Here is a 24,474-nt window from a genome sequence, read left to right as displayed (position 1 = left end):
AAAATAGTTCTTGCTTTAAAGTGTTTTTCAAATTTTTTCAAATCAAATTTCCAAGCCACAAACAACAACAAAAAATCCCCAAGTTGGCTTCCCTGTGGGTAAAACTACCTAACACCCTACCAAGACTTCACTGTTAAGTTGTTCATTTTCCTGTTTTTGGAAAAGGAAAAGCAGTATGTGTGACAAAGTTTTAAAATTTGAATGGAACCTAATAGAATCCTACTTGTTACCAAATCAAGGTATAAAACAGCAAGACTAGAGTGTGCAAATTATTTTTTTGAATTGTCCTTAACTTCATATTCTCTGCAGTGGTTCTTCCTTTCAGTAAGAACATTTATAATTATACCTGGTGCTAAAAAAATGTTGGTAAGAGTAAGTTCAGCCAAATTCTGTTGCCATTATTTCCTGTACTCTTAAAAAACAAGTATATGTTGCCTGAACCTCTTAAATATTTTATACTAAGGACTTGTTTATTCTAATAAATGCCATCACATTCTAATAAACTTAAATAATAGCATAAGTCAAGAACTGAACTACAATAAATCACTTAAATATATTTCAGTACTCCTTTGATACACTGATACGAATTGCCAAGTCTTAAAATTATTTACTAAAATTCCCAATTCTTACTTAGTAAAATTATGCTATAGTTAACAGCAAAATGGTACCAAATTTAACCAGCAGAGTAAGAAGGTTGGTTCAGCAACCTTCTTTCTACTTGAGTTCTGGCTAAGAAAGAAGTCAGAGCCAAGACTCAAATTATAACAGAAAGTTTACTTAGAAAGTCACAGATGTTGGAAAGGTGATCCAGCTAGGCTATGTGGGCTCAGGAAATTGGTTACAGAGAAAGAAGAAGGACCCTTGGAGCTTAGGACTAAGACAGGTAAAGAGAAATGCAGAAAAAACTGGAGAAGGAGAAGGGGGAAAGTTACGGGCATTTTCCAGAAAGAGAGAGTTATACCTTGATGGAGAAAAAGGGACAGAAAAAGGCGCCAGCATGCTCCAGAGAAAGAGCCACACTAAGTCCTCTGTTCTTATGGTTTTTATCTGAAGTCTCAGGGGAGGATCCCAATAGAATATTCATCAGTTTTCCAGGTGTATCCCCTCAGGGTGGTGGCCACCAGTGATTGGTTGGCACTAGGGGAGGGGGTCACCAGTTAATGCAGGGAGGGGCTGGTCCTAAAGTCAGCCATGGCCTGACTTGGTCTGGTTTTGCTGCTTTTCTTGGCCTGGAGCAGAAACACAGCTGAGGACTAGATGTCTTCTTCAGGGGTTAATACTTAATGGAGTGGTCCTGCAAGAGTTTGTAGTCTTGCTCCTTGCCAGGCACCCAAGGCTCTCCGCCGTGGTGACCCACTGCACCTGGCCTATGTTCCTACTCTGCTCATGCCTGTCTAACTGCTTACTACATGACCACATATCCTAAGTACGACCGTTATAGTTTATTAAGCTTCCTATATAACTTACTTATCTACAAATGAGACTTTGTTTTCACAGACTAATTTAGGCCACTCATTAAATATAGTTAATACTCCAGCCCTGGGTGGTATAGCTCAGTGCATTGAGCACAGGCTGTGAACCAAAGGTTTGCCAGTTCGATTCCCAATCAGGGCACATGCCTGAGTTGCAGGCCAGGTCCCCCGCGGGGGCCACATGAGAGGCAACCACACACTGATGTTTCTCTCTCTCTTTCTCCCTCCCTTCTCCCTTTCTAAAAATAAATAAATAAAATCTTTTAAGTTTAAAAAATATATAGTTAATACTCCAGAGCAAAAAACTGTTAACATTTTGTCAAAAATCAAGACATATGCAAGAAGTAATAGAGCCAGAGAGGCTAAAAATACACACTTTCAGAAATGGGAGTACTGTCGTGGTGGCATGAACTAAACGTGATTGAAACGTGAGAAAGTGTGCCTAAATCTGCTGCAGGGCATCAGGGAGGGACTGCAGGGGGGGCACTGTGGTAGAAACAAATAGTGTAAAGAATTTACCAATTTTTACAATGTGGGTAAATCATTTTCAACATATACAATGTTAAATATATAAAGTTTATAAGAATAAATATGAAAATAAAAACACATGTGCAAAAACTAAAGAGGGAAAATACTAAAAGTTGAATGAGAGGCATTAAAAACGCCTGTCGTGATAGTCCAAATAATGGACCTCGAATGATGTGAGCATCATTCCTAGGTTCTTAGAACCCGTAGATATGTTATTTTCTGTTGTAAAAAGGACCTTCCAGATATGATTAAGTTAAGGGCCTGGACATAGAGATTACCATAAATCATCTGGGTGGGCCTAATCTAATCACTTGAGTTCTTGGAAGTGAAAGAGGATGTCAGAACAGATGGAATGTGAAAAGGATTCAAAGGATCCAACCCAACATTTTCTGGCATTGAAGATAGATAGAGGGAACCAAAGCCAAGGAATGCAGTATCTTCTAAAAGCTGGAAATGACTCTAAACTCATAGATGGGAAGGAATTTGAGACCTGGTCACCAAAATGGTGGGAAAAGAGATCCAACCTCAGATCGTCTACCATGATCAGCAATTAGACAGCTATCTATTAACAAAAACAGCACTGGGGGAGATCTGGAGTCCACCTAAGAAACTTCAGTACAACACTGGGGGAAAATTTTAGAATGACTACTTAAAAAGGGAAGAACAGCTTCCTTTGGTTGCATCATCCCATCCTCCAGGCCGGCATTAAACAGCATGAAGAGGGAACTCCCCAGCCAGAAAGAGTTCCCCTCTCTGGCAAACAAAGTGTGGAGTGAGCCGCCTCCTTTGGTTTCACCCAAAGTTGGTTTCACCAGCTAAGCTGCAAATTATTGAAAGGACTAGGAACAAGGAAGACATGCGGGGGCTACTAGTATCGGGCACACAGCAGAAGTAACTATGCTTCCCAGCGGCAGAGCGGGACATGCAGAGAACCCCTTTCAGTGGCTTTCACCACTGAAGACAAAACAAGGGCCAGCTCAGCCTCCACAGACCCACTACAGATTTCACTGGTTTTCATCCCACAGGTGTTCACGTTCACAGACTCTTGCCTCCTGAGTCCATCCCAGCTCCCTCAACCCATCTCTGACCCTGCCAAAGATCAGGACCAACAGGCAGCCAACACCAGCCTAGAGCCCCACAGCTGCCTCCCACCAATGTATGCACACTTGGGGCCAACTCCTCCAGCTGTGCGCCTGAACACCACTGCCCTGACTCCCAAGGCCTCACAGCTGCCCGTGGGCCTGGATCTAACTCTGGCTACTGTCTCTGACCTGAACCCCAGGAATCAACTGCCCCTAACTTCTTCAGCTGAGTATTGGGACACCCCCAGCCTGAATTTCAACACTGGCTTCCACTGCTGTGCACCCATGTTAAAATTCAGTAATGCATGCCAACAGCCAGGCCTTCCATAACTGCCGGTGCACCTACAGCTTGTTCCAGCTCTTGCTACTGGCCCTGGCCCCCACCACCACATATGTGTCTCCAGCTGACTCCTGCCATTGCACAGGGACCTGTGGATGTTCCCTGAAACCAAATGTGTGCACTGCATTGGCTACAGCCACAACTACTGCTTGCCCTGGTTCCTAGTTATTGGACCTGGAGATGCCCCTGAGGACCCCAACAGGTCTTGCAGGCTCAGTGGATGCCCACAGCACTCACCAAGGACTATGCAGTAGATGCTGTGCACCCGGGGTGTTCTACCAAACATTTAAAAAAGAATCATTTCTTCTCAAACTATTCAAAAAAAATTGAAGAGGGAGAAATACGCCCAAACTTGTTTTATAAGGTCGGCATTACCCTGGTATCCAAACCATATAAGAACATTATAAGAAGAGAAAACTACAAGCCAGTATCCCTGCTGAACATAGGTGCAAGATGAGAAAAAATATTTGCAACACTTACAGAGAATTATGGACTCACTTCCATTATTCTTTAAAAAACACCAATAAAACACAGGGCATAGATCACCCACAAGCAAAAATGGGCAAAAAAACTTGAAAAGATTTTCATAACAACAGGATATTCAAGTAACTAGTGCATATGTGTAAAAGTGGTCATTCTCATATATAATTAGAAAAAGAAATGTGAATTTTAACCACCAAGAGATATAAGCCTTTAGATTGGCAAAATTTAGCATATTCTCACATCACCAAATATCAAAAAGACTGTGAAGCAACAGCAGCAATGAGCCATCGTGGGTGAAAGTGGACAACTATTTTGAGAAACAGTTTAGCATTATGTAATAAAATAGAAGATAAGCATCCCCTAGGAATAAGAAAATCTATTCTTAGGTCTCTATGCTATAGAAATTAGTGAAGGGCGTGTGATTATATTCACCAGGGTACATGAAAAGAATGTTCATTGTAGCTGTTTTCATTAAAGCCCCAAACAACAAGAAATGCATCAAATATTCATCCAGTAGAAAATGGATCGTTATCGTCATAATTAAAATGAATGGTCTACGTAAGTACATGTGACAACAAATTAAATCTCCCAAACATAATGTTGTGTAAAAGAAGAAAGTCTTTTATGTAATTATAATTAAATCCAGAATACGTACACACATATTCTAAATTTAATTATAATTTTCCTGACTTTTGTTATCATTGAACACTTTTATATTTGGAACACATATTTTTAAAGTTTTATTTTTAACTTTATTATTAATATTTTTGCTGTTGACTATATATTCAGAATAGTGGTAAACATGGGAGGAAGCACAGCTGATACAAAGACACAAGGTGGAAAAAATAAGGCATGTACCTAATCATGTGAAATTATTTTAGCAATTTCCAAATTTGAATTTATTATTTACTAAATAAGTCACCTTAATATATACTGGAGGTCCTCAATGTACAAGTATAATTGGTACCAGAAAAAGGCCACTTATATAAATTAATCTGAGAGAAGAACCAACATTTCATAGAAAATAGTGAGGGGGGAAGCTACGTAGGCTTTATCATGAAAAATAAAGAAAAATATTTTGAAAAATAGATGTATCATATAATTAAAATTTAAAGGGTAATTGTGTGTGTGCCATAATTCACGGATTGGGAAAAGAATCAAGTATTGTGATTTGGGGGGAGCCATTATTTTTCAACAAAATTTTGTAATAGCACAAAAGCACAACTGTACCTCCTGTTGAGTTTTGTAACATTGTCATCTAACATCATTTAAAAGAGGATACAGATTTTAGTTCTGCCAAGAGTCTTTCTTAATACCCCATCCTTTAATTCATTCTCCTTTGCTTCAGCTGTCAATCTCCTTAGTGTCCCAGGGAACTTCCCCATATAAGTCATTAACTTGTGCAGCTTTGATGTTCTTTTATTTGTTAGGCACTTTGCTTGTGATTTAAACAATCTCTATTACTTTCATGGCCCTCACAAAATCCTAAATGTTTTTAAAGCAATTTTAATTTGCACAGTACATTATCTTTACACTATATTATCAACTTTTACCATCTAACAGCTGGTAAAAAAGCAGCGTACTGAGTCCTTGATATCACGGCACAGATAGAAGCTAATCCCTCCCCAGGTGGGAAGGGAAGATGCCTGTAAGCCAATTTTATTAGTGTCAGTTCATCAGTGAATAACTTTGCTTTCTTGCTTTTAACATTTATTGTTCTCTCATACAACCTCCTATCTGCCGTGGTTTTGTGAATAAAAGATTGGAGAATGAGGACCTTCTGTGTAATATATTAAAGATGCTTTAACACAGTTCTTGTGCTCACACAGTTCTAATGTTATGTAGGCAAGACACACGTCATTATTTCCACTTCATATGGAACTTGAAATCACTCCAGGGTTTGTTCTAAGTCACAGAATTGTTGAATAATACAACCAAGACTTTCCCCAGTGTTTCTGTGCCAAAGTCCTGTTTGATGTATTATGCTGCCTCCTAGTGGTACCAACTTATATCCGCAAGCATCTGTACATGAACATGCATTGTTTTTCTTTCTTGTGGATTTGGGAGATGAAAATCTATTTACCTATCCATCATTAAAGTAATTTTTTCTGTATATCAGACATGCTCTTTTACAATACTCACATATTTCTAAATTTGTATAATTTTATGCTTTGGACATGTAGGGAGGAGTTAATTATATGAAAAGTTAACACTTACAAAGTGTTTAGTTTATCCCAGGCATTTTGCTACATATCCTAAAAAGTTATGGAAGTATTATTACTATCCCCACTTCAGTGGTAAAATACATGGATCTCAGAGATTCTGTGTAACTTGCCAATGTTACACAGCTGATAACGGCCAAGCCAAGGCTCATGTTTTCCTGTTAGTCTCTAAAACCCATCTTGTAATCAGTTACATTTCCTATTATAGTTTTTTCCTAATTAAAATTTTTGTTGAGGCTCTATTCTTTCCGTCTGTCTACTACTTCTCTAATGTAATATCTTCTGACTGAGCACAAGCACAGACCTTGGACATCAGTTCTTGTTCAGGTGCTAATTTGCGTAAGCACAACAAATAAGCACACCATGATCAGTAAATGTACCATTTTTTCACAAAAGGTAACCGAAGAGCCTCTTCAGAAATATTTATTGATTTTGTCACTCTACTCCTGACAAAGAGATTGTCACGATGGTGAAAAATTCTCTAAATGCTTCATTGCCCAAATCCCAACCACACCTAGAGCTGCTACCCAATATGCTAACCATCAATCACACATGACTTAAATTTTAATTGATTATAATAAGTTAAAAGAACTGAGACTTCGCCAAGATGGAGAAGTAGGTGGAGGGTCCACCTTGCCTCTGTGCACAACCAAATCTAAGAACAACTATTTTTAACAGCAGTCACAACCAAGCCACACGGAAAATCGACAATACGGAGTCCAAAGGACAACTAGATACTCGGCTGGACCGGTACGAGGAGCGAGGCCAGCAGCGGAGCAGGTTAGCAAGAAAAAATTCCCGGGGCAGTGCACGGGGCGCGCAGGCAACCGAGGGCTGATCGCCAGCGAGCTGGCTGCTGGAGCGCACACGGAATAGGCGCGGTGGGTCACTCAGTCGCGGGCATTTACGTGCGGAGAAACCAGTGAGAAGGGAAACCCACGAGGTGCAGCAGGCTCGCAAAATTAGGATGGGATAAGCAAGCCTGAGGCGTTTGAGTGTATGGATGCGCTGGGCTAGCGGAGAGGAACGCCATCGCTCCCTCTCTGACCCCGCCCCCACACACAGCGTCACAAACCAGCGACCTGGGTCGCCCCGTCCTGGTAAACAACTAAGGCTTCGCTCCGATCACTAAACAGCACGAATAAACCAAAAATGGCTCTAGAACAACTCAGAGCCCCAGAACCGATAGACCTAAGTGATGAAGAAATAGCCAGTCTTTCAGATGCACAGTTCAAAACACTGGTTATAAAGATCCTTACAGAACTGGTGGATTTTAGTCACAAATTAGAGAAACATATGGAAGCTAAATTAATTGGAATGAATGCTGATACAAAAGATACCAATAGTGATGGAAAGAAAATTGGGACTCAAATCAAGGGAGAACACCAGACAGAAGAAAAAGATGATCAAGCAGAAAGGAATGAAGAAATAAGAATTCAGAAAAATGAGGAGAGGCTTGGGAAACTCCAGGACATCTTTAAACGTTCCAACATCCGAATTATAGGGGTACCAGAAGGGGGAAAGGCACAACCACCAGTTGAAAAATTATTTGAACAAATAATAAAGGAGAATTTCCCCAAGATGGCAAAGGAAATAGACTTCCGAGAGATCCAGGAAGCTCGGAGAGTCCCGAGGAAGTTGGACCCGGGAAGGAACACACCAAGGCACATCATAATTACATTAGCCAAGATTAAAATGAAGGAGAGAATCCTAGAAGCAGCAAGAGCTAAGGGGACAGTCACCTACAAAGGAGTTCCCATCAGACTGTCAGCTGATTTCTCAAAAGAGACCTTACAGGCAAGAAGGGGCTGGACAGAGGTATTCCAAGTCATGAAAACCAAAGATCTACAACCAAGATTGCTCTACCCAGCAAAACTTTCATTTAGAATGGAAGGACAGATAAAGTGCTTCTCAGATAAGGTCAAATTCAAGGAGTTCATCATCACCAAGCCCTTACTATATGAAATGTTAAAGGGACTTACCTAAGAAAAAGAAGATAAAAAAGATGAACAGTGAAAGGACAGCAAACTCACAGTTATTAAGAACCACACCTAAAACAAAAGCAAACTAAGAGGATAGCTAGATCAGGAGCAGAACCATAGAAATGAAGATCACAGGGAGGGTTAGCAACAGGGGAGTGGGAGGAGGGGAAGGGGGGAGAAGGTACAGAAAATAAGTAGTATAGACAGTAGATAGAAAATAGATAGGGGGGAGGGTAAGAATAGTAGGGGAAATACAGAATCTAAAGAATTTGAGACACATGTTCATGAACTAAAGGGGGAAATGGTGGGGGAGGGGTATGCAGGGTGGAGGGGAAGGGAGGGGGGAATAGAGCAAATGTAATGGCATAATCAATAAAAAATTTAAAAAAAAAAAAGAACTAAGCACATTCCAGGTGCTCAACAGCCACACATGGCTAATGGCTATAATTTCCGGTCTGCCGACATAGAATAATTTCATCATTTCTTAAATTGATCCAACAGTGCTAGCCTAGAATAAAGATAACAGTTGTCTTCTAGATGTTGAACAAAAGGAATTCTTTTTTTTTTCAAACAATGAACCATATACAACTCAAAACATTTTTAGGCAGTTATGAACAATAGCTGTCTTCGGTGTGTGTGTTTGCAAGCTGCGTACAGGTTGTAATCCAAGTGAAGCAATACTGGATTAAAGAGAACCTGAATGCAGAGGAGCAATGGTGGAAGTATCTTCATTTTTTAGTCTTTTGCTGAGATTATATAGGTACCTTTAAAGCAAATAACAGCATATGTCTAAAAATAACAGAAAATTCCAGTGAAAAGTAATTTTTTCTAGCCTCTTGTTAAAATGCACTGCAATAGATATGACCAATGGAAAGACCAGAATGGTAGCACAAATTAAATTTTAAAATAAATGTGTCAGAATATAAAAGACATTTCTACAACTATAGCAACTGAAGGAACAGAATTAGACAAATTCCCTAACAACCAATAGGAGTTTTCTCAGCTGAGCCATGACAGTAGAGAGCTGAGATGGGACTAAAATGTAGCTTTTGAACACTTCTAGTAACAGCCAACCCTTAAAATGAACATAGAGAACTGAAGGTTAAACTGCACAGGTGAAAAACGTCACCCTAATTTAGAAAATGATTTCAAAAACGGTGCATGAGGCCAGTGAGAGCCCCTACTTGACATGAGGATTCCATCAACTTTTGCACACTGGCTGCACCGCGACTCTAGAGAGAGAATAAATTGTCCTTGAATGCTCCCAGCTGAAGGTGGGAGATAGCCCCTTCATCTAGAGAGCCAGAAAGCAGAGTTCAGCAAAAGGCCCCTTTGCATCACTATTGATTTGGTCCCAAAAAACGCCATTCTTAGAGTCCTGCCAACAGTGGTGACACAGGTTTGGGCCCATCTACCCTGCCTGTCTCCTTCTCTGGAGCGAAAACACACTTCATGGTCTTCTAATGGCCTCAGGAAGCCTCTTAGATTTACTCACGGAGAAGAGTAGCAGCATTTGTCCACTTGCCAAGTCCTAGAAGTTGTAATATCACTGTATGACCGAACTGCTCTCCAGCTTTATATGAGACACAGGTATTCTAAAAGTTGCAGACTCTTTAATGAAGATGTCCAGAAAACTGAGGGGTATCCTTCCAGATTTAATGGTATCTTGTTTCATAGCAGGAGGTACCTTCATTTAAGAATGAAGAAAGAGAAAGACATGCATTTGTTGAACACATTCCTTTGGGTAGAAGAAAAATAATGTTTCATGAAGAAAGACAAAGAAAAAAACATATATATATATATATGTCAGAAAATGTTTACTTCAGTTAACTCTCTAAACTTGAAAATATATTAAACACAAAGTGTTCAGATAAGATAAAGAGAACAGCAAAAAATTTAATGATAATTCATAGTGGATTGAGTATTCTTTCGCATATTAAATGTTCTAAAACTTAAACATTTTTTTCAGTGTGAATCTGACATAAGAGACAAATAAATGAAACAAAATAAGTAATCTCTAAATATATATTTTATGCAAAAGTATTAAATCTGTTTTAAAGATGGCAAAACAAATCAATGGGAAATAAACACATTATTCAATAAACATGTCGAGCCAAATGGTGACAATTTTCTAAAAAATATATTGCATTTTATACTACACACCAAAATAAAGTCTCAATGAAGGCAATACATATGTGTTCATAACTCTACAGGGAACTTTCTAAGAATACCAATACTGTGTCCTTATAAGCAAAAAAAATATTGAAAATTGTATAATGGGGAAATGGCTTATTTAACCTCAATATATTTAACTCTATAGATAAAAATAACTAAACTTTAAAATAAAATAATAAATATTGAAATATTTTCAGTGACTATTGCAAATAATTAATACACCCATCATATAAAGAACTTACACGGGCTACGAAGAGACTCTGGCTGTGGTAGCAGCTACCTATCATTTGCTAAAACTCCTTTCAGCCAATCCGAATGCCCAAGCAATAGTGCTTTTGTTTATCGCTGCTCCATGATAGTCCTTGCAGAGGTTTATGCTCGGTTGAAAGGAACTTTTTCTTAGTTACAAAAGGATTTTTCTTTAATCTCACTGTTGTGTTCTTCCACATTAGCATTATCCTTCTACACAACAAAACAAGATTTCTAAATAACACTCACAAATTGAATAGGAAAAAACATCAATACCTCAACAGATTTATGGGAAAGAACATCAGGAAATTACTGTAAAACAGGAAATATAAATAATAATTCAATATGTAAGACTTTATTCAACCTAATAGACTAATAATCAAAGACACTAAAATTATAAGCTAACAAATTAGGTTTTGTTTCTCCTAATAGTTCTGGGTTAATGTATCTATATGTTCCAGAAATTGTGGCTTTAATTCTAGTAAATGATAAAATTAAATTATGTAGATTGAGATGCTAATAAATTTTGTATAAAACTCTTTATTCTCTTTATCCTTCATAATGCCTGGATTTGTGATATGTGCTTGAACTCAGCTGTAAATTTATATAATGATTTTACTTTATAATTTTACTATAATTAAGACCAAACATCTGGAACTCCCAATAGTCTTCAGTTTTATCAAATGGACATACACTTACTCCTCTCTATATGTCAACTGTGAAATAATTGTCACAATTCAGCAACATTTTCACAGGAAACTTATGTATACATAAAATATGTATTTGAAATTCTCCTCATGCAATTTAAGTTCTGAAGATGTAAAAAACCACGTTTACAAAATATTAAAATAATATTAACTTTCCACTAATTTGACATTAATTTCATAACTAGATTAAAAATACAAGCTGTCTTACATACAAAAGATTAAAAATCAGGGTTAAACTAAACACATTTTGATATCACTAGTTTTCTAGATTCTGCTTTTAGGATAACATAACTCATTAATATTTAACATAACATAAATATTTCTGATTATTAAGTAGCATCAGTGTATCAGATTTATGTTCACCTAGTTAATGTACCATACAAATATTAGCTAATTTATCCTTTTGTCAAGGTAACCAAGGTAGAATATGCAATATGCAAGACATTCAAAGCAATCAGCAGGGAAGTCAACAATGGCCACACCAGTAATTTCTGGGCCATGAGAGACTGAAGTCGCACCTATCAGTGTGGGGGCAGAATACACTGTTCTTGACTGTGGACCCCAGAGCAAAGAGAGGCATCTGGGTTGGGTAGCTTTGCAGCAGTTTGCTTCTGAGTGCTATTTGCATCAACAGCTCCTACTGACTGCAGAGCATTTGCGTGACTATACTCATCACTTTGATGTGGGAAGTTTTTTAGAAGGTGGAGATGGTGCTTTTTGCTCTGGCTTTCTCAAAGATTAATTCTCTGAGGCTGTGGAGGAGCTCTATAAATTCACAATCTCTTCTCACTATACATATTCCATAGAACGTCACGCTAAGTGAAGTGAGTCATAGAAAAAGTCAAGAACAATATAACTTCACTCATATGTGGGATATAAAACTGAAAACAAGACAAACAAATAAAAACTCATAGACCCAGACAACAATATGGTGGTTACCCAGGGGAAAAGGGAGTAAGGGGTTAGTAAAGGGTAAAGGTGGTCAAATATATGTTGACAGGAGATGTGACTTTGTGTGGTAACCACACAATGCAATATACAAATGACGTAGCATACAATTGTACACATGAAACCTATGTAATTTTATTAACCAGTGCCACCTCAATTAATAATAAAACCTGGTCTCCTTTGGGTGTAGCCAGTTTCTTGTGGGTACTCTGAGACTCTAGAATTGGAGGTGATGAAAATTACATCTTCTTAGGCTTCTTGGGTGTGGATCTGATGGCAGTTGGAAAGTACATTGAACCACATGAAAGTCATGTGGTTCATGACTTTACCTATTAGAACTATTAAAGGGGCACTTGCAGACAGTTCCTGCTGTTTTCTTGACTTTTCTGGGGAAAAAAACAAAATCACCTTTATTTTCTTTCTCCTTTATAATACATAGGTTCTGTAATATCTGGCAAGACTCCTTGCTAATGTCTATTACATGCTATTATTTTGGTCCCAGATTATAAGGAGGTTCTGTTGAATTGAGAGGTTCCTGAGGTTGATTCCTCAACTACAGGGTGTGTTAACCAAACTCACATTCACTGCATGTAGCAGGAACATGTGAACTACCACTATTAGTATGAGCTTTCTTTTCTTTCTCTCTCTTTTTTTTAACAGTTGCAATAGCTATATCCCCATGAAAAATAAGAATATGCTCTGAATTTGGGGAGAAGGCAGACAGTAAAAGTCAGATATCATTTTTAAATGATTCATTTCAATTTACTAAAGAATGTATTAGTTAACAGTTATAGACAGCTTACAAAGGGCTTCCTTATATCTCAAAAAAAATCAAACATTAAAACAACATCCACAGTAAACACAGTGCAGTGTATCAGTTACTTCATTTATGTTAGCAATTCTTATTCCACTAGGTCTCAGGTTAGTGGTCTCATGAAATTGTCCATTTCTGAAATAAACAGAGTTCCGGAAATCCTGAGCAGCACCCTGGAGCCCTGCCCAAGCAAAGCCACTGAAGTCTGTGCCCAGGAGTCTATTCTTTGGAGCTAGGAAGTTTGAGGTGCCTGATGTTGTCCTTCTTCTATGAAGGTTCTGAGGTGGTCTCTCTTCAATGAAGCACAAACTCTGACCTTTAGTTATAGATGCTTCAATGCTTCAGACAAGCTTCAGAGTAAAAGAAAACTGACTTTAGATAACAACTATACACCCTCCTTCCCCCACCCCCCATTTTAAAATTGAAGTGCAAAGAAGCGGACTAGCTTGCCCAGGGTCACAAATGAAATGAGTCAAGGGTTTCCACCAAGGGGCCTGGTTCTTAAACCGTGGAAGCACTCAGGTGGGGGCCTGTCTGCTGGTGCTCTTAGCAAAACCACTTACCTGGTGAGCAAAGTCAGAGGGCTCCTCCCAGCCCTAAGAGGCAGAAATGTGACAGTCAATCCTCTCCCTCTAGAATTTTGAGGTGTGGCTTTTTGACGCACTTACCTCAAGTAAGCCCCAGGGGAACTCATGGTTTGAAGTTGTCTTGCCAGTTATGACTGGAGGGAATTTAATTCCACCCACCCCTGTGAACTCTGAAAGGCTGAGACAAGACCACTGCTAACCATGTCATACTCTGTGTGCACGTGAGAAAAAGCAGCCCTGGGGAGGGTTGCAGAAGAGGGGGTTGTTTTTATATAACGGTAGTTCATCTGAATAGAAGAATTACAAAGCTGCCCCTTCCCGGCTGAGCCAGTGCTACCACGACCCACCCAAATGCAGGGCTTTTGAGTTTTCTTAAACTGATTACTCCTTTCAGTTTTCTCTATTATAGGTGTAAGGCTCTTTTAATCCAAAATATGATTTTAAAGTACCTTCTTGCACTTCCAACATCCCAATTGGATTATTTGGCTTAGAGATGATGAGATTCTTGACAACTAGCTACAGATCCACTGTGTAGCTGGAAGCATTTAATAACAGCGAACAAACAGGAATATCAACAAGTCCAGTGTACCCTACAGATACACCGCCTGCAGAACAGTAGATTTGTTAGTACCCCCGTAGAATTAATGTCTTTGTCATGTGTTCTTTCCGTTCCGTGATGAAAGTGGAGGACTCTACAGAACAGTCAAGGGAAAAAAACAACTTAAAGGGAGTAATTACGCAAAAGTAACTTTACACTCCGTGCCAAAGTGTGCTTGAGGATTGCAAGCAAACTACAAGAAAGTGTAAATAATGAAGGCTGGCAACAAACAACTGTAAACATACTTTTTGTCCACCCTCGTGTTTGGTCTCAGCGGGAGGAAGTGGTGCACAGAGTACAGGTTTTATTCTCTCAGCAGAGGCGCAGGCAGCAGACATGCAGGGGGATGGGGTGGGAAGGGGCGGTGAGGCGGGGAAGTGAAGGCGGGGACATTCTGTCCTTCCAGGAATTAGCATTCCATCTTCTTACAGTGCAGGGCCGCGCTCTCCTGTGGCTTCTCCTGCCACTGGCCCCTTTCGGTGTCTCAAACTGAGACTGGGAGAGGGGAGGCACTGACAGTTTCAGTACGAGCTCCCCAGCTTCTGCTGAGAGGGGACGGAGTTTCCCAGGAGCTCACCCGCAGCTGCGAGGCTTTACCCACCACCCTCCCCGAACCATTTTCCAGCCTGGAGCTCAGGGCCTGGTCCCACATCCTCCACATCACCACCCAGAAGTGGGGGGTCAGGCTGCCTGCCGCTGGGCAAGGGAGGCAGAGACACTGGCGTTGGATTTGGACGAAACGCAGGTCATTGTAGACTCTGACAGAAGCAGTTTTGATGAAGTGGTGGGGAAAAAAAAGACTTATAAATGACTTCAAGAGAGAACAGCAAGAAAGCGAGGAGGAATATTATAAACACCTTTGTTAAAGAGGATGTGCTGTAAAAGGGGCAGAAAAATGGCTGATAATTGTAGTCATGGCAGTGCAACCCTGATGAAAGCTGTTTCTCTTTAACCCAAAGGGATTCCTTTTCTAGACTGTGCGTTAGGTCAACTGTAGAAGTTAAATCAGTTGGTTTTAAACTATTGATTGGTTTACTCTTTACAGAGAGGTATGCTCTTAGGGAAAAGAGCACAAGACAAGTGAGTCTTTCGTTTTAATTTTAGTGAACTTATTGGTTGTGACATTGGTTAATAAAATGATATAGGTTTCAAGTGTGCAATTCTACATCATCTGTATATTCTGTGTTCTTCATCCAAATTGAAATCTTTTGCTATCACCATTTACCCCCAAGTCTGTCATTTGCTGCCTGTCTTCACCACCCTCTTTTCCCTCTGGTAATCACCGTAGTGTTGTCTGTGTTTAGGAGGGTCGGGTTTTTGTTGTTGTTTTTTGCTTAATCCCTTCACCTGTTTCACCCAGCCCCCCACAAACCCTCTCCCCTCTGACAGATGTCAGTCTGTTCTATGTATCTATGAGTCTGTTTCTTTATCTTTTTAAGATTTTATTTATCTTTAGAGGGGAAGGGAAGGAGAAAGGGAGAGAAATATCAATGTATAGTTGCCTCCAGTGTGTCCTTCACTGGGAACTGGCCTGCAACCCAGGCACGTGCCCTGACTGGGAATCCAACCTCGGTTGTGGTTCGCAGGCCCGCGCTCAATCCAGTGAGCTACACCAGCCAGGGCTCTTTGTTTATTTCGTTCATGAAATTATAAGTGAGTTTGGGTGGACTAGTGATGGAGAAAATCTCGATACATGTGATATTGCTGAAAAGGGTGGGCCATGTAGAGGAGCACAGAGGCAGGACAGGAGCATCAGAGTTCCAAAGCAGGCACTAGAAGCAGGAAAGGAGAACACTGAAGAAACAGCACTGAAGGGCAACAAAAAGTGTGCCACTTCTGCTCATTTTAGCTCAAAGCACACCATGCTGACACTCTTCTCACTATCTTTGCATTTTTCCACCAGATGTCTCTAGCAGTCAGCTCTGCCCACCACAGAGGAAGCCTTACTAAAAAACATGCTAGTGGTTTCTAAGAAAGCCGAAACATGGTTGAAGAGCAGAAGACTGTGGAGAGAGGCATATGGCAATGGTCATGGCCCAGGTTATGAATGAACTGGTGAGGACTTGAATGCACGACTGAAGAGGACTTTGGCCACGTCTCTTACATTTAGATACGCAATGTTGTTAATGTCATTTATTATAAATACTCTGTAGTTACTATTTGAAATTCTTTTCAATTCAAGAATTGTTTAGAAAAGTGATTTCCTTTCTTCCAGGTATTGAGTTTTTGTTTAAAATGTTTAATAATTTATAAAATAATGACAAAACATTTAACCCTGTAATTGTTTTTCTTTAATAAAGGACGTATTTTTTATGTATCTCACAAATATGCCCCATTATTTGTATAATAGCCTGTTAGAGCCTACTGAATCTTTAGTCAAGTGAACCCAGCAAATATAGTGTTGTATGGCAAAGCTTCATTTCTTTATGTTTTACATATATTTTAAAACATTTCTTTAGATAATTCTTAATCTATACTTATGGTACATTAAAGTTCAGGGTTAATTAGTCATTCAAGAAATACTGATTGACCTACAATGCCTGCCCATGTTTACATTTTCTAATGTTTACATTTATCATGTAAATTTTGTTTACATTTTCTAATGATCAGATCAGCAATAAATAATAAAAGGAAGTAAATCCTGTAAAGGGTAATAAATACTAAAGAAGGAAAAACAGTCAGAGAGTGTGAAAAAGGTGAGCAGTGGTTGTGGTGTAGGCTATCAAGTAAGATAGCCAAAGTCAGACATACATAATGAGCAATGGCTTAAAGGGGGTGAGAGAAATAGCCAATAGATGATGAAGGAGATAAATTAGAAAACAGACTATCACAGTGGAAGAGAGAAAGACCCAGAGAGAAGGAAAAGGCCTGTGAAAAACCAAAGTATGGCCCATATGTTCTAGGGACAGCAAGAAGGTGAAAGAGCCTGGAGCTGAGTAAATGAAGACACAGCCAAGATAACAAGATTACAGGCCATTGTAAGGACTTGGGCTTTTCTTCTTTGGGAAATGGGAAGTCATGATGGGTTTAAAGGAAAGCAAGCATGTGATGTGGCTTCATTTTAGTTTCAGGAATCAGTCTGGTTTCTGTGTGGACAAACAACTACAGAGGACAAAATCAGAAGGAGACAGGTTAGGAGCAATTACAGAAACAGAGTTTACTAAATGGAAGGATGTCTACATGTATAACTATACACTAATAGTATAGTTATAATATAGAACAATGTCTATATTTGCTGTTTACTGTCTTCATAAAAATATGAAAATGTCCTTAATGACCAGGCAAATCATATTAATTACCGTGTATATTAATTCATGTTTTGTATAAGCATTGAACCCAAAAAGTTCAATTGTTTACTTTAATCACTGTGTTTACACATGCTGATAATTTTCTATATGTAGAAGTTATTCAAGTAGTTTCTGGATTTCTATCAGAGAGGATTGATCCATGGGTAGCTGTATTCTTGCTGCATCCATGGGGAGGGGGAATTCTAGGAGCCTCCTATGTTGCCATCTTGGTGACATCTGTCTTCAATGCATATCTTTAGCCAAAACAGACGAGCAACCTTTCTCACCTGGACAATAGGAGAGAATTAAGTCCCACAGAGAATGATTGACACGACTGTTTTTCGCAGTATTTTCCAGGACAGTGCATATATACATTCAGTACATTTCTGAACGCATAGGAGGGAAGATAATTCATTACATCCATCAAGAATTTAGGAATCAATTCTGTTACAGAAGTCTGGATGAGAAGGGTTAGCATTCTAGGCTTGTCATTTCTTTTTAATTTTCCTAGAACTTTTAGAAGTATTCAGCCCAGTACTCCATATTAAGCAATAGAAATGTGGTCCCCAAATGCTTGCTCTCAATAGGTGCTTCATTAATGGTGAAGAGATTATTTATCTTTTCCACCAAGGTATGATATGAATAGCTGAATTTTTATCCACAAATATTTACATAATTTTCATTGGTTTCTACCTCAGTTGTATAGATAATCCTTACCTATGATCTTCCTCCTAGCTTTTCCAAAGATATACACCCTGAACACTTTATAAAGCACATGAGATCTTGGAAAGAAATATATAAAAATATTTTACAAAATATTATATACTATCATGCTAATAATACCTGAGAGGAAAGGATTATGACGATGGAGAACTGGAATTTTTATGTCACTTGGCTTCACAGCAGACCACGGGGAGCCCAGATCCATTTCCTGGTTGTTTACTCAGTTCCCAGTTGTGTGGTTTTGATCAGTGTAACTAGGGAGGACCAGAATCCACACCTTTGACTCCTAGAATTATGGAATAAACACACTGAACTAGAAGTAAAAAAGTGTCCTTCTTATCCTCAAGGAACTAGAAATTGCTACTCATACTCACACTTTCCTCCACTGCCTCCTTATTTCACTCACTTCTGATTTCAGGTCTCACAACAATGCATGGGATTGGTTGAAACTGCATCACTTATCTGCTCCCTCGGGTAATCCAGAAATAGAGTTCTCTCACTTATTTCTTTGGAAATGAAAGCCATATTTTGGGTAATTACCAAAGTATTTTTTAAAAGGCCATTAAATGGCCTGAGGAAAAAAACCACACCATTTTATCGGCCTTAACAAATTTGTTGCAAGATTATTATAAATTTAGAACAAAACATTACAAGGGACTATTGCAAGGAGGTTTGAGAATGAGTTATATTGAAGTGCCTATTCTTCCTTCTTCCAGAGATAGAAATATATGACTCTGGGAGTCAAGGTGTGGATTTGGCAACAGCTATTGTAAAAGACTTATTTTCCCTGCTCAAACAATGGATCTTTCTGATTTAGATGTTTTAAAACCCAGGAAAGAAATGTATTTTTATTAATATGATTAAGAATTCCACTGAATTGGAAGCTGTTATCTGGCCATGTGGGGATTCACATGTCCATGCCTCTGGTGTAACACATAAAAGCTCTCCAAAAAAATAGATTTACTAATACACATTGGGGGTGGTAGGATCTTATAGAACTTTTCCTTGAACCACAATGCAGCAGATCGATCACTTCTAGATGTAGTTCATTCAGGGGGGTTATAATTTGTTCACTTGGACTGAGGAACATGTGTACAAGAAATAGTTTGGAGAACTTTATTTAATATATAATTCATTTTGATTAACATAATATCTATTAAGCCAGCACTGTGCTTAGACATCTGAACTTCAATTATACAAGGTGTGGTAAAAGTAGGTTTACAGTTGTTTGTATGGAAAATAATACAATAATTAATACATAATACTACAAGAGTTTTATACAATAATACTCTGTGTTTTGCACACTCAAAATCATAAACCTACTTTTGCCCCATTCTGTATAATGGGAATTGCGAGAACAATACAAGAAAATTATATAACTGCAGTTACAAGGAGCACAATGGCACATATTTTCAAGCTAATCTAGGCTAGAATCATTTCGTATTCATCTTTGTGCTTCAAGCATTTTGGTGGGTCCTTGGAACACATCTGACTCTCTCCAATATTTTTTTAATTTAATGTAATCTGAAAAGAATAGGAGAAGCAATTCTTATGGCCAAAGTAGAGTAAAGTACCTAGTCCTCTGAGATTTGTAAATATTAGTGCTCCTAAGTGCTAGCAGTCTTGTCGAAAGAATTTTTTTCCCAATAAGAGATAATATCGGCCTACAATAATATATGTATATTTTAAATCCAGATACATTATGAAAATGCTTTAAAACTCATGGGTCAAAGCCTTGTTGTGAGAAAGACCTTTCTACTTGAGAAACTGAAAGTAGTCCACTAGCTCTGAAGTAGGCCAACTTGTTTATAACCCATTCGCTCTTGTTACAGGATTTTGTTGAGTGTAGACTTGGTTATACAAAGTGGGGCTTGAAAAACGAAAGCAAGTTCTAACTAGAAATTCTGTGTTATTCTAAAGCTATGTAAGTGTAAAAGCAAAGAGTGCCAGTTCTCCACAACTTCAAAAAGACACCCTTTACTTATTTATAATCTTGACTTTCATCAGTTATACTGACTCCATACAAGGTCATCTCTGAATGCTCAGTCCCCCCAGCCCTAGTTTAATCTTAATACTATTCATTAAGTAGGCTAAAATCAATAGCCTTGGGTATTGCAATATAGGAGAGAGTAAACGTGATTTGACTTAAATATTGGAAAAGGAAATACTTTCACCAAATTTAACTGACAATTTTTTTGTTCAGTTGCATATTGCGAAGGCATTATCAAGACTAGGTATTCCGAAAAATAACTAAATAAAATTAATTATTAAAAAAGACTAGGTATTCCTACACATATGATGAGGCAAAAATTAGGTAATTCAAAATGTTAGTTTGTTTCAGACATGGACCAATTGTTTAAAAATAAGGTCAAAGACATGGACAGAATGGGATCTAAAATACAAGTCATGGAAGAACTGTCCTTAAAGGCAGAAGGAACACAACCACCTTACATAAAAAAGAAAGAAGGAAGCAAAATGGATTGAAATATATTTTAAAATGTGTGACAGATGTGCAGTGAAATAACACGTGATGTTCTCCATAATGCAGAGTGACTTGCTTAGCTGGGCCACGAGAAGTTTGGCTCTGAAAGGGATTAATTTGTATAGTTGTGCTATTTTTTCAAAAGTAGGCCATGCTTTCTTTTAAGCGTATTATTTTTGTTCAGGGCTTTCTAGAACTGAAAAAAAATACAATAAAAATACTGCATTTATTTCTCATTGTTTGATGTGAAATAATAGGTTAGTAGTTCCTCTCTTTACTTTTTTATAAAACCTTGAAAATATCACAGGTCAATGAACAAAAGGAAACATACACCATTCAGATCTTTAAAGGCTTTCAACAAAGACCTTAGTGATTTGTTGACTTTAGAATATTTTCTAATCCCAAACAAGTGCTTTCTTATTTATACAATCTTAAGTTTATAAATGAAAATGCCTAATTTTTTAAGAGCTCAGTTATATTTTGATTTTCTTTTTAGTCCGGATGGATGGAGTTCATCGGGAAGACATTTCCCCATGCTTGTGTTGGACTATATTAATCAAATATTGTTGTACTAATTTTGCACAATTCCAGGCCAATTGGGCAGATTCCAACACATAGCAAACAACTGATCCTTTTTCCTGGAACAATGCAAATCACTGCTTTGGAACCAAGTAACTGATTCTCTCCGTGGCTTGGCATATAATCTAACCAACGAGATAAACTGTATAAACATGGGGAGGATCTCGGAGATTATGTACTTTACAATGGCCATATTTTACAAAAGCAAGTGTGAGGCTAGATCAAAGAATTTTACTCCGCTTACTCCCAATGTCTATTTCACCGCATCTGTCTTAACATTTATTTTTCACTAAGTGCCAAGGATTGTTCTAAACATCCTTAATCCTTGTAAAACGCATTTCATCCTCATAAAAACACTGTAGTTTGGTGCCGAGTTGGGTTTTTTTTTTCATTTTGAAGATGAGAAAATAGTTTTCAGGAGGTTTCAACATATCCGATATCAATCAGTCTGTAAGTGCAAGAGCTGTTAAAAAGCAGCCACAGGCTCAAAATCGCGTCACTTGTGCTAAAAACCCATGGAACTGCAACCGGGCGGCTTGGGGTCCAGCCATTTGCTGTCATGTACAAGCATAACGCAAAGATGTGGGGGGAACAAAAGAGGTTTTTATTAACAGGGTACCCAATTTGGAGGAGCTGAGAGCATTCCTACTCCTAACCAACCTCTTCTGCAAAGCACCGAAATTCCCATGTTCCCAGAGAGACTGAAATCTAAATCCACGCCCGAACTTTCCCATTATTGCTTATCTGTGTCCTTTTGAAGCTCAAGACGGCTACACAAACCGGTCTCCATCCTCAGGCTCGCTCTCTCTCTGGGGCACACCTGCAGGTTTTAGCGTCGCCATGGCCTCACCCAGTTCTCTCTTTCTCTCTCTCCTGGGTCTGGGGTGGGGTGCGCTGCCAGATCACTCCAGACAGTCACTCAGCGGAAGCTTCATCCGTGGGACCCTGGCGCCCGAGGCGGCCTGCACCCCCAGGGCAGAGGAACATTCCCAGCTCATACTTTGCTGTGTTGCTCCCAGCCTCCACATGCTGCTCTCAGGCCAAGAAACGGAAGCAGTTCGTGACCCGTGCAGTGCACAGTGTTGTAGTAGCCCAAGAGCTGGTGCGCAGCGAGGCACACCTCCCAGCATGGGATTCCACCTCTGTGCGTAGGCCTCCCACTGACCGAGGCCTAAACTCCACGTGGGCCCAGCATCTGCCAGCCCTGTGGGCACTCCGCAAACACACCCTAACAGGGCGCACAAGGCAAGCAAGACAGAGAGGTTTCTGTGCGTGTTCTGCTTTAAAGTCCCCTTCCGGAATCCCATTGCTGTGGGAGTGTCCAACTTCTCAACCAATGTGAGCCAATATCAGTCATGTTTGTCATAACTGTCTTTGTCGCTGTTCCAGCCACCATTTTGCAGAAGGGAACAGATGTTTCCCAGCTGTGCACAGGCACACAGGGTCTTGGCCACAGGGTGGGGCATCCAGCCCCTGAGGCAGCTGCTGACCTCCACCATATACGTGTATTTTGACCCTTTCAGGCGCAAGCAGCCTCAGTACAAATTCACTCTAGCTTAGTCACTAGCTACGCCGGTGCTGGGGGCCACACAAGATGTTTACCGCTGCCCTGGTCAACAGCCTTCTCCCAAAGCCCCTCCCCCGATAGGTCCCTGCAGCACTGGGGAGCAGGCTGGCTTGTTTTGTTTACAGTTGCCTCAGGCCAACTCCTCCTGCCTCCGGCACTTTTAATCTGCTGCCTGGGCGGTTCTGACCCTGCAGGGGAGTGCAGCCTCTGTGTCAAACCAGGTTCCCCACCCGCTCACTGGTTTCCCCCACTGCCCAGCATCTGGCCTCGCTACCCTGCTTCAATACTAAACCTAGATTTAATACCTGCTTTAGTTACAGTTTCAACCTTTCACAGAAATATAACCTTAAGTCAACCAGTCTGGACTTTTCTACTCAACACCAATGACATAAACTGTTACTCGGGCCATCTTCACCGCCCATTAGAAGAAGAGAAAATCTGCAAAATGGAACACTTGGCTTCCCCTCCACCCAAAAGAAGATGCCCTGGTCTAAATCCTTTGTCTTCTATTTGCTAATGGAGTCCCTCCCACTGTCTTCTTCCTCTAAAACTTTCCCTATTGTACAATACTTTCCAGTGCCCTTCCATTTGCTGCCAAGTTTATGAATGACTTAATAAAGCCAATCAGATGTTCAAATTTACTCAGTTGGATTTTGTTATTTAACAGAGCCTAGATTTGAACCCTGTCAGATTCCACAGCCCACACTTTAAACATAATATATTCCAGCTCTCTTTAATACCTTATAACTAGCAATATTTCCTAATGAATTTGCACAGATGTGAAACTACACACATTTTCATTATACCAATATAATTGTTAGTCATGTTTTACATATCTTATTTTTTAATGTTAAGAACATAAACTATAGTTACTTAATCTAGTTTAATACATATTTTATTTATCAGTTTAGATACAGCGAATCCCTTTCTAATGTCTGTACTCATGGATGCATTTATGAAATGTGGCAAACTGTTCAACACTAAATCCATTAGATATATTACCTATCAAAAATAAAAAACAATGTTCCTTCAGGAATTTATACTACAGAATTTTCTTCCTTTTCTAGTCAGTTAATACTAACAAATCTTAATTTCCAATGAATAAAATGAATAATGCATTTTTTCCCTAAGGCGTGAACAAAACCCAGCTTCTTTCTTTTCTTTGTTTTTAAAATAATAATTCCCAGTGCCTGGCATATAGCAGAAACTCAATAAATATGAAGAATTTATGAGTGAATGGAAAGGGACAAATTCATGTACACCGTTGAAATCTGAATTTTCTCCTCTGCAATTATGGTATGAACTATTTTTTTCCTAAATGGAATTAAATACTATGCACCTAAAACTCTCATTATTTGCAGACAATATTATTGTACTCTTGAAAAACTGAAAACAATCATTTAAATGTTTCTATAAAACAAGTTAGTAAAATATGAAATAAGTATTCAGCTACCAATAGTTCTCATATGAAAAATTAAATTAAATATATCCCTTATATATAATAGAAAATGACATTTTAATAATAAAAAATAAAACAACTCAGAATAAACTCAAAGTATTAAAAATTGTGTGAAGAAGGCATTAAAATATCCCTGGAGAACACAAAAGAGACTTGAAAGAAGAAACATACGTGGGAATGTATTAAATGG

The 24,474-nt window shown here is 39.0% G+C and overlaps 1 protein-coding gene across 5 annotated transcripts in view; it reads right to left on the bottom strand.

Moving 5' to 3' along the window:
• Window positions 1-22,823, bottom strand: part of LOC119065701 (killer cell lectin-like receptor subfamily F member 1) — a 71,923-nt gene extending 49,100 nt beyond the window's left edge. The window contains exons 1-4 of one of the 5 annotated variants that reach the window (XM_053661839.1): window positions 10,810-14,523; window positions 10,527-10,682; window positions 9,605-9,796; window positions 8,514-8,617 (exon numbers count right to left, since the gene is read on the bottom strand). In XM_053661839.1, the coding sequence (XP_053517814.1) occupies window positions 8,514-8,517 (4 nt within the window). In that variant the 5' untranslated portion in view covers window positions 8,518-8,617; window positions 9,605-9,796; window positions 10,527-10,682; window positions 10,810-14,523. Of the gene's footprint in view, window positions 1-8,513; window positions 9,797-10,526; window positions 10,683-10,809; window positions 14,524-18,317 lie in introns of those variants that run through there. The other 4 variants (XM_053661841.1, XM_053661840.1, XM_053661842.1 and 1 more) reach the window with 4 other exon arrangements.
• Window positions 22,824-24,474: the final 1,651 nt, after the last annotated feature.

Source organism: Artibeus jamaicensis, unplaced genomic scaffold (genome assembly GCF_021234435.1).
Source record: "Artibeus jamaicensis isolate MK-2021 breed Jamaican fruit bat unplaced genomic scaffold, CSHL_Jam_final contig_233, whole genome shotgun sequence".
Lineage (NCBI taxonomy): Eukaryota > Metazoa > Chordata > Mammalia > Chiroptera > Phyllostomidae > Artibeus > Artibeus jamaicensis.
This window is presented reverse-complemented; position numbering and strand designations above follow the sequence as displayed.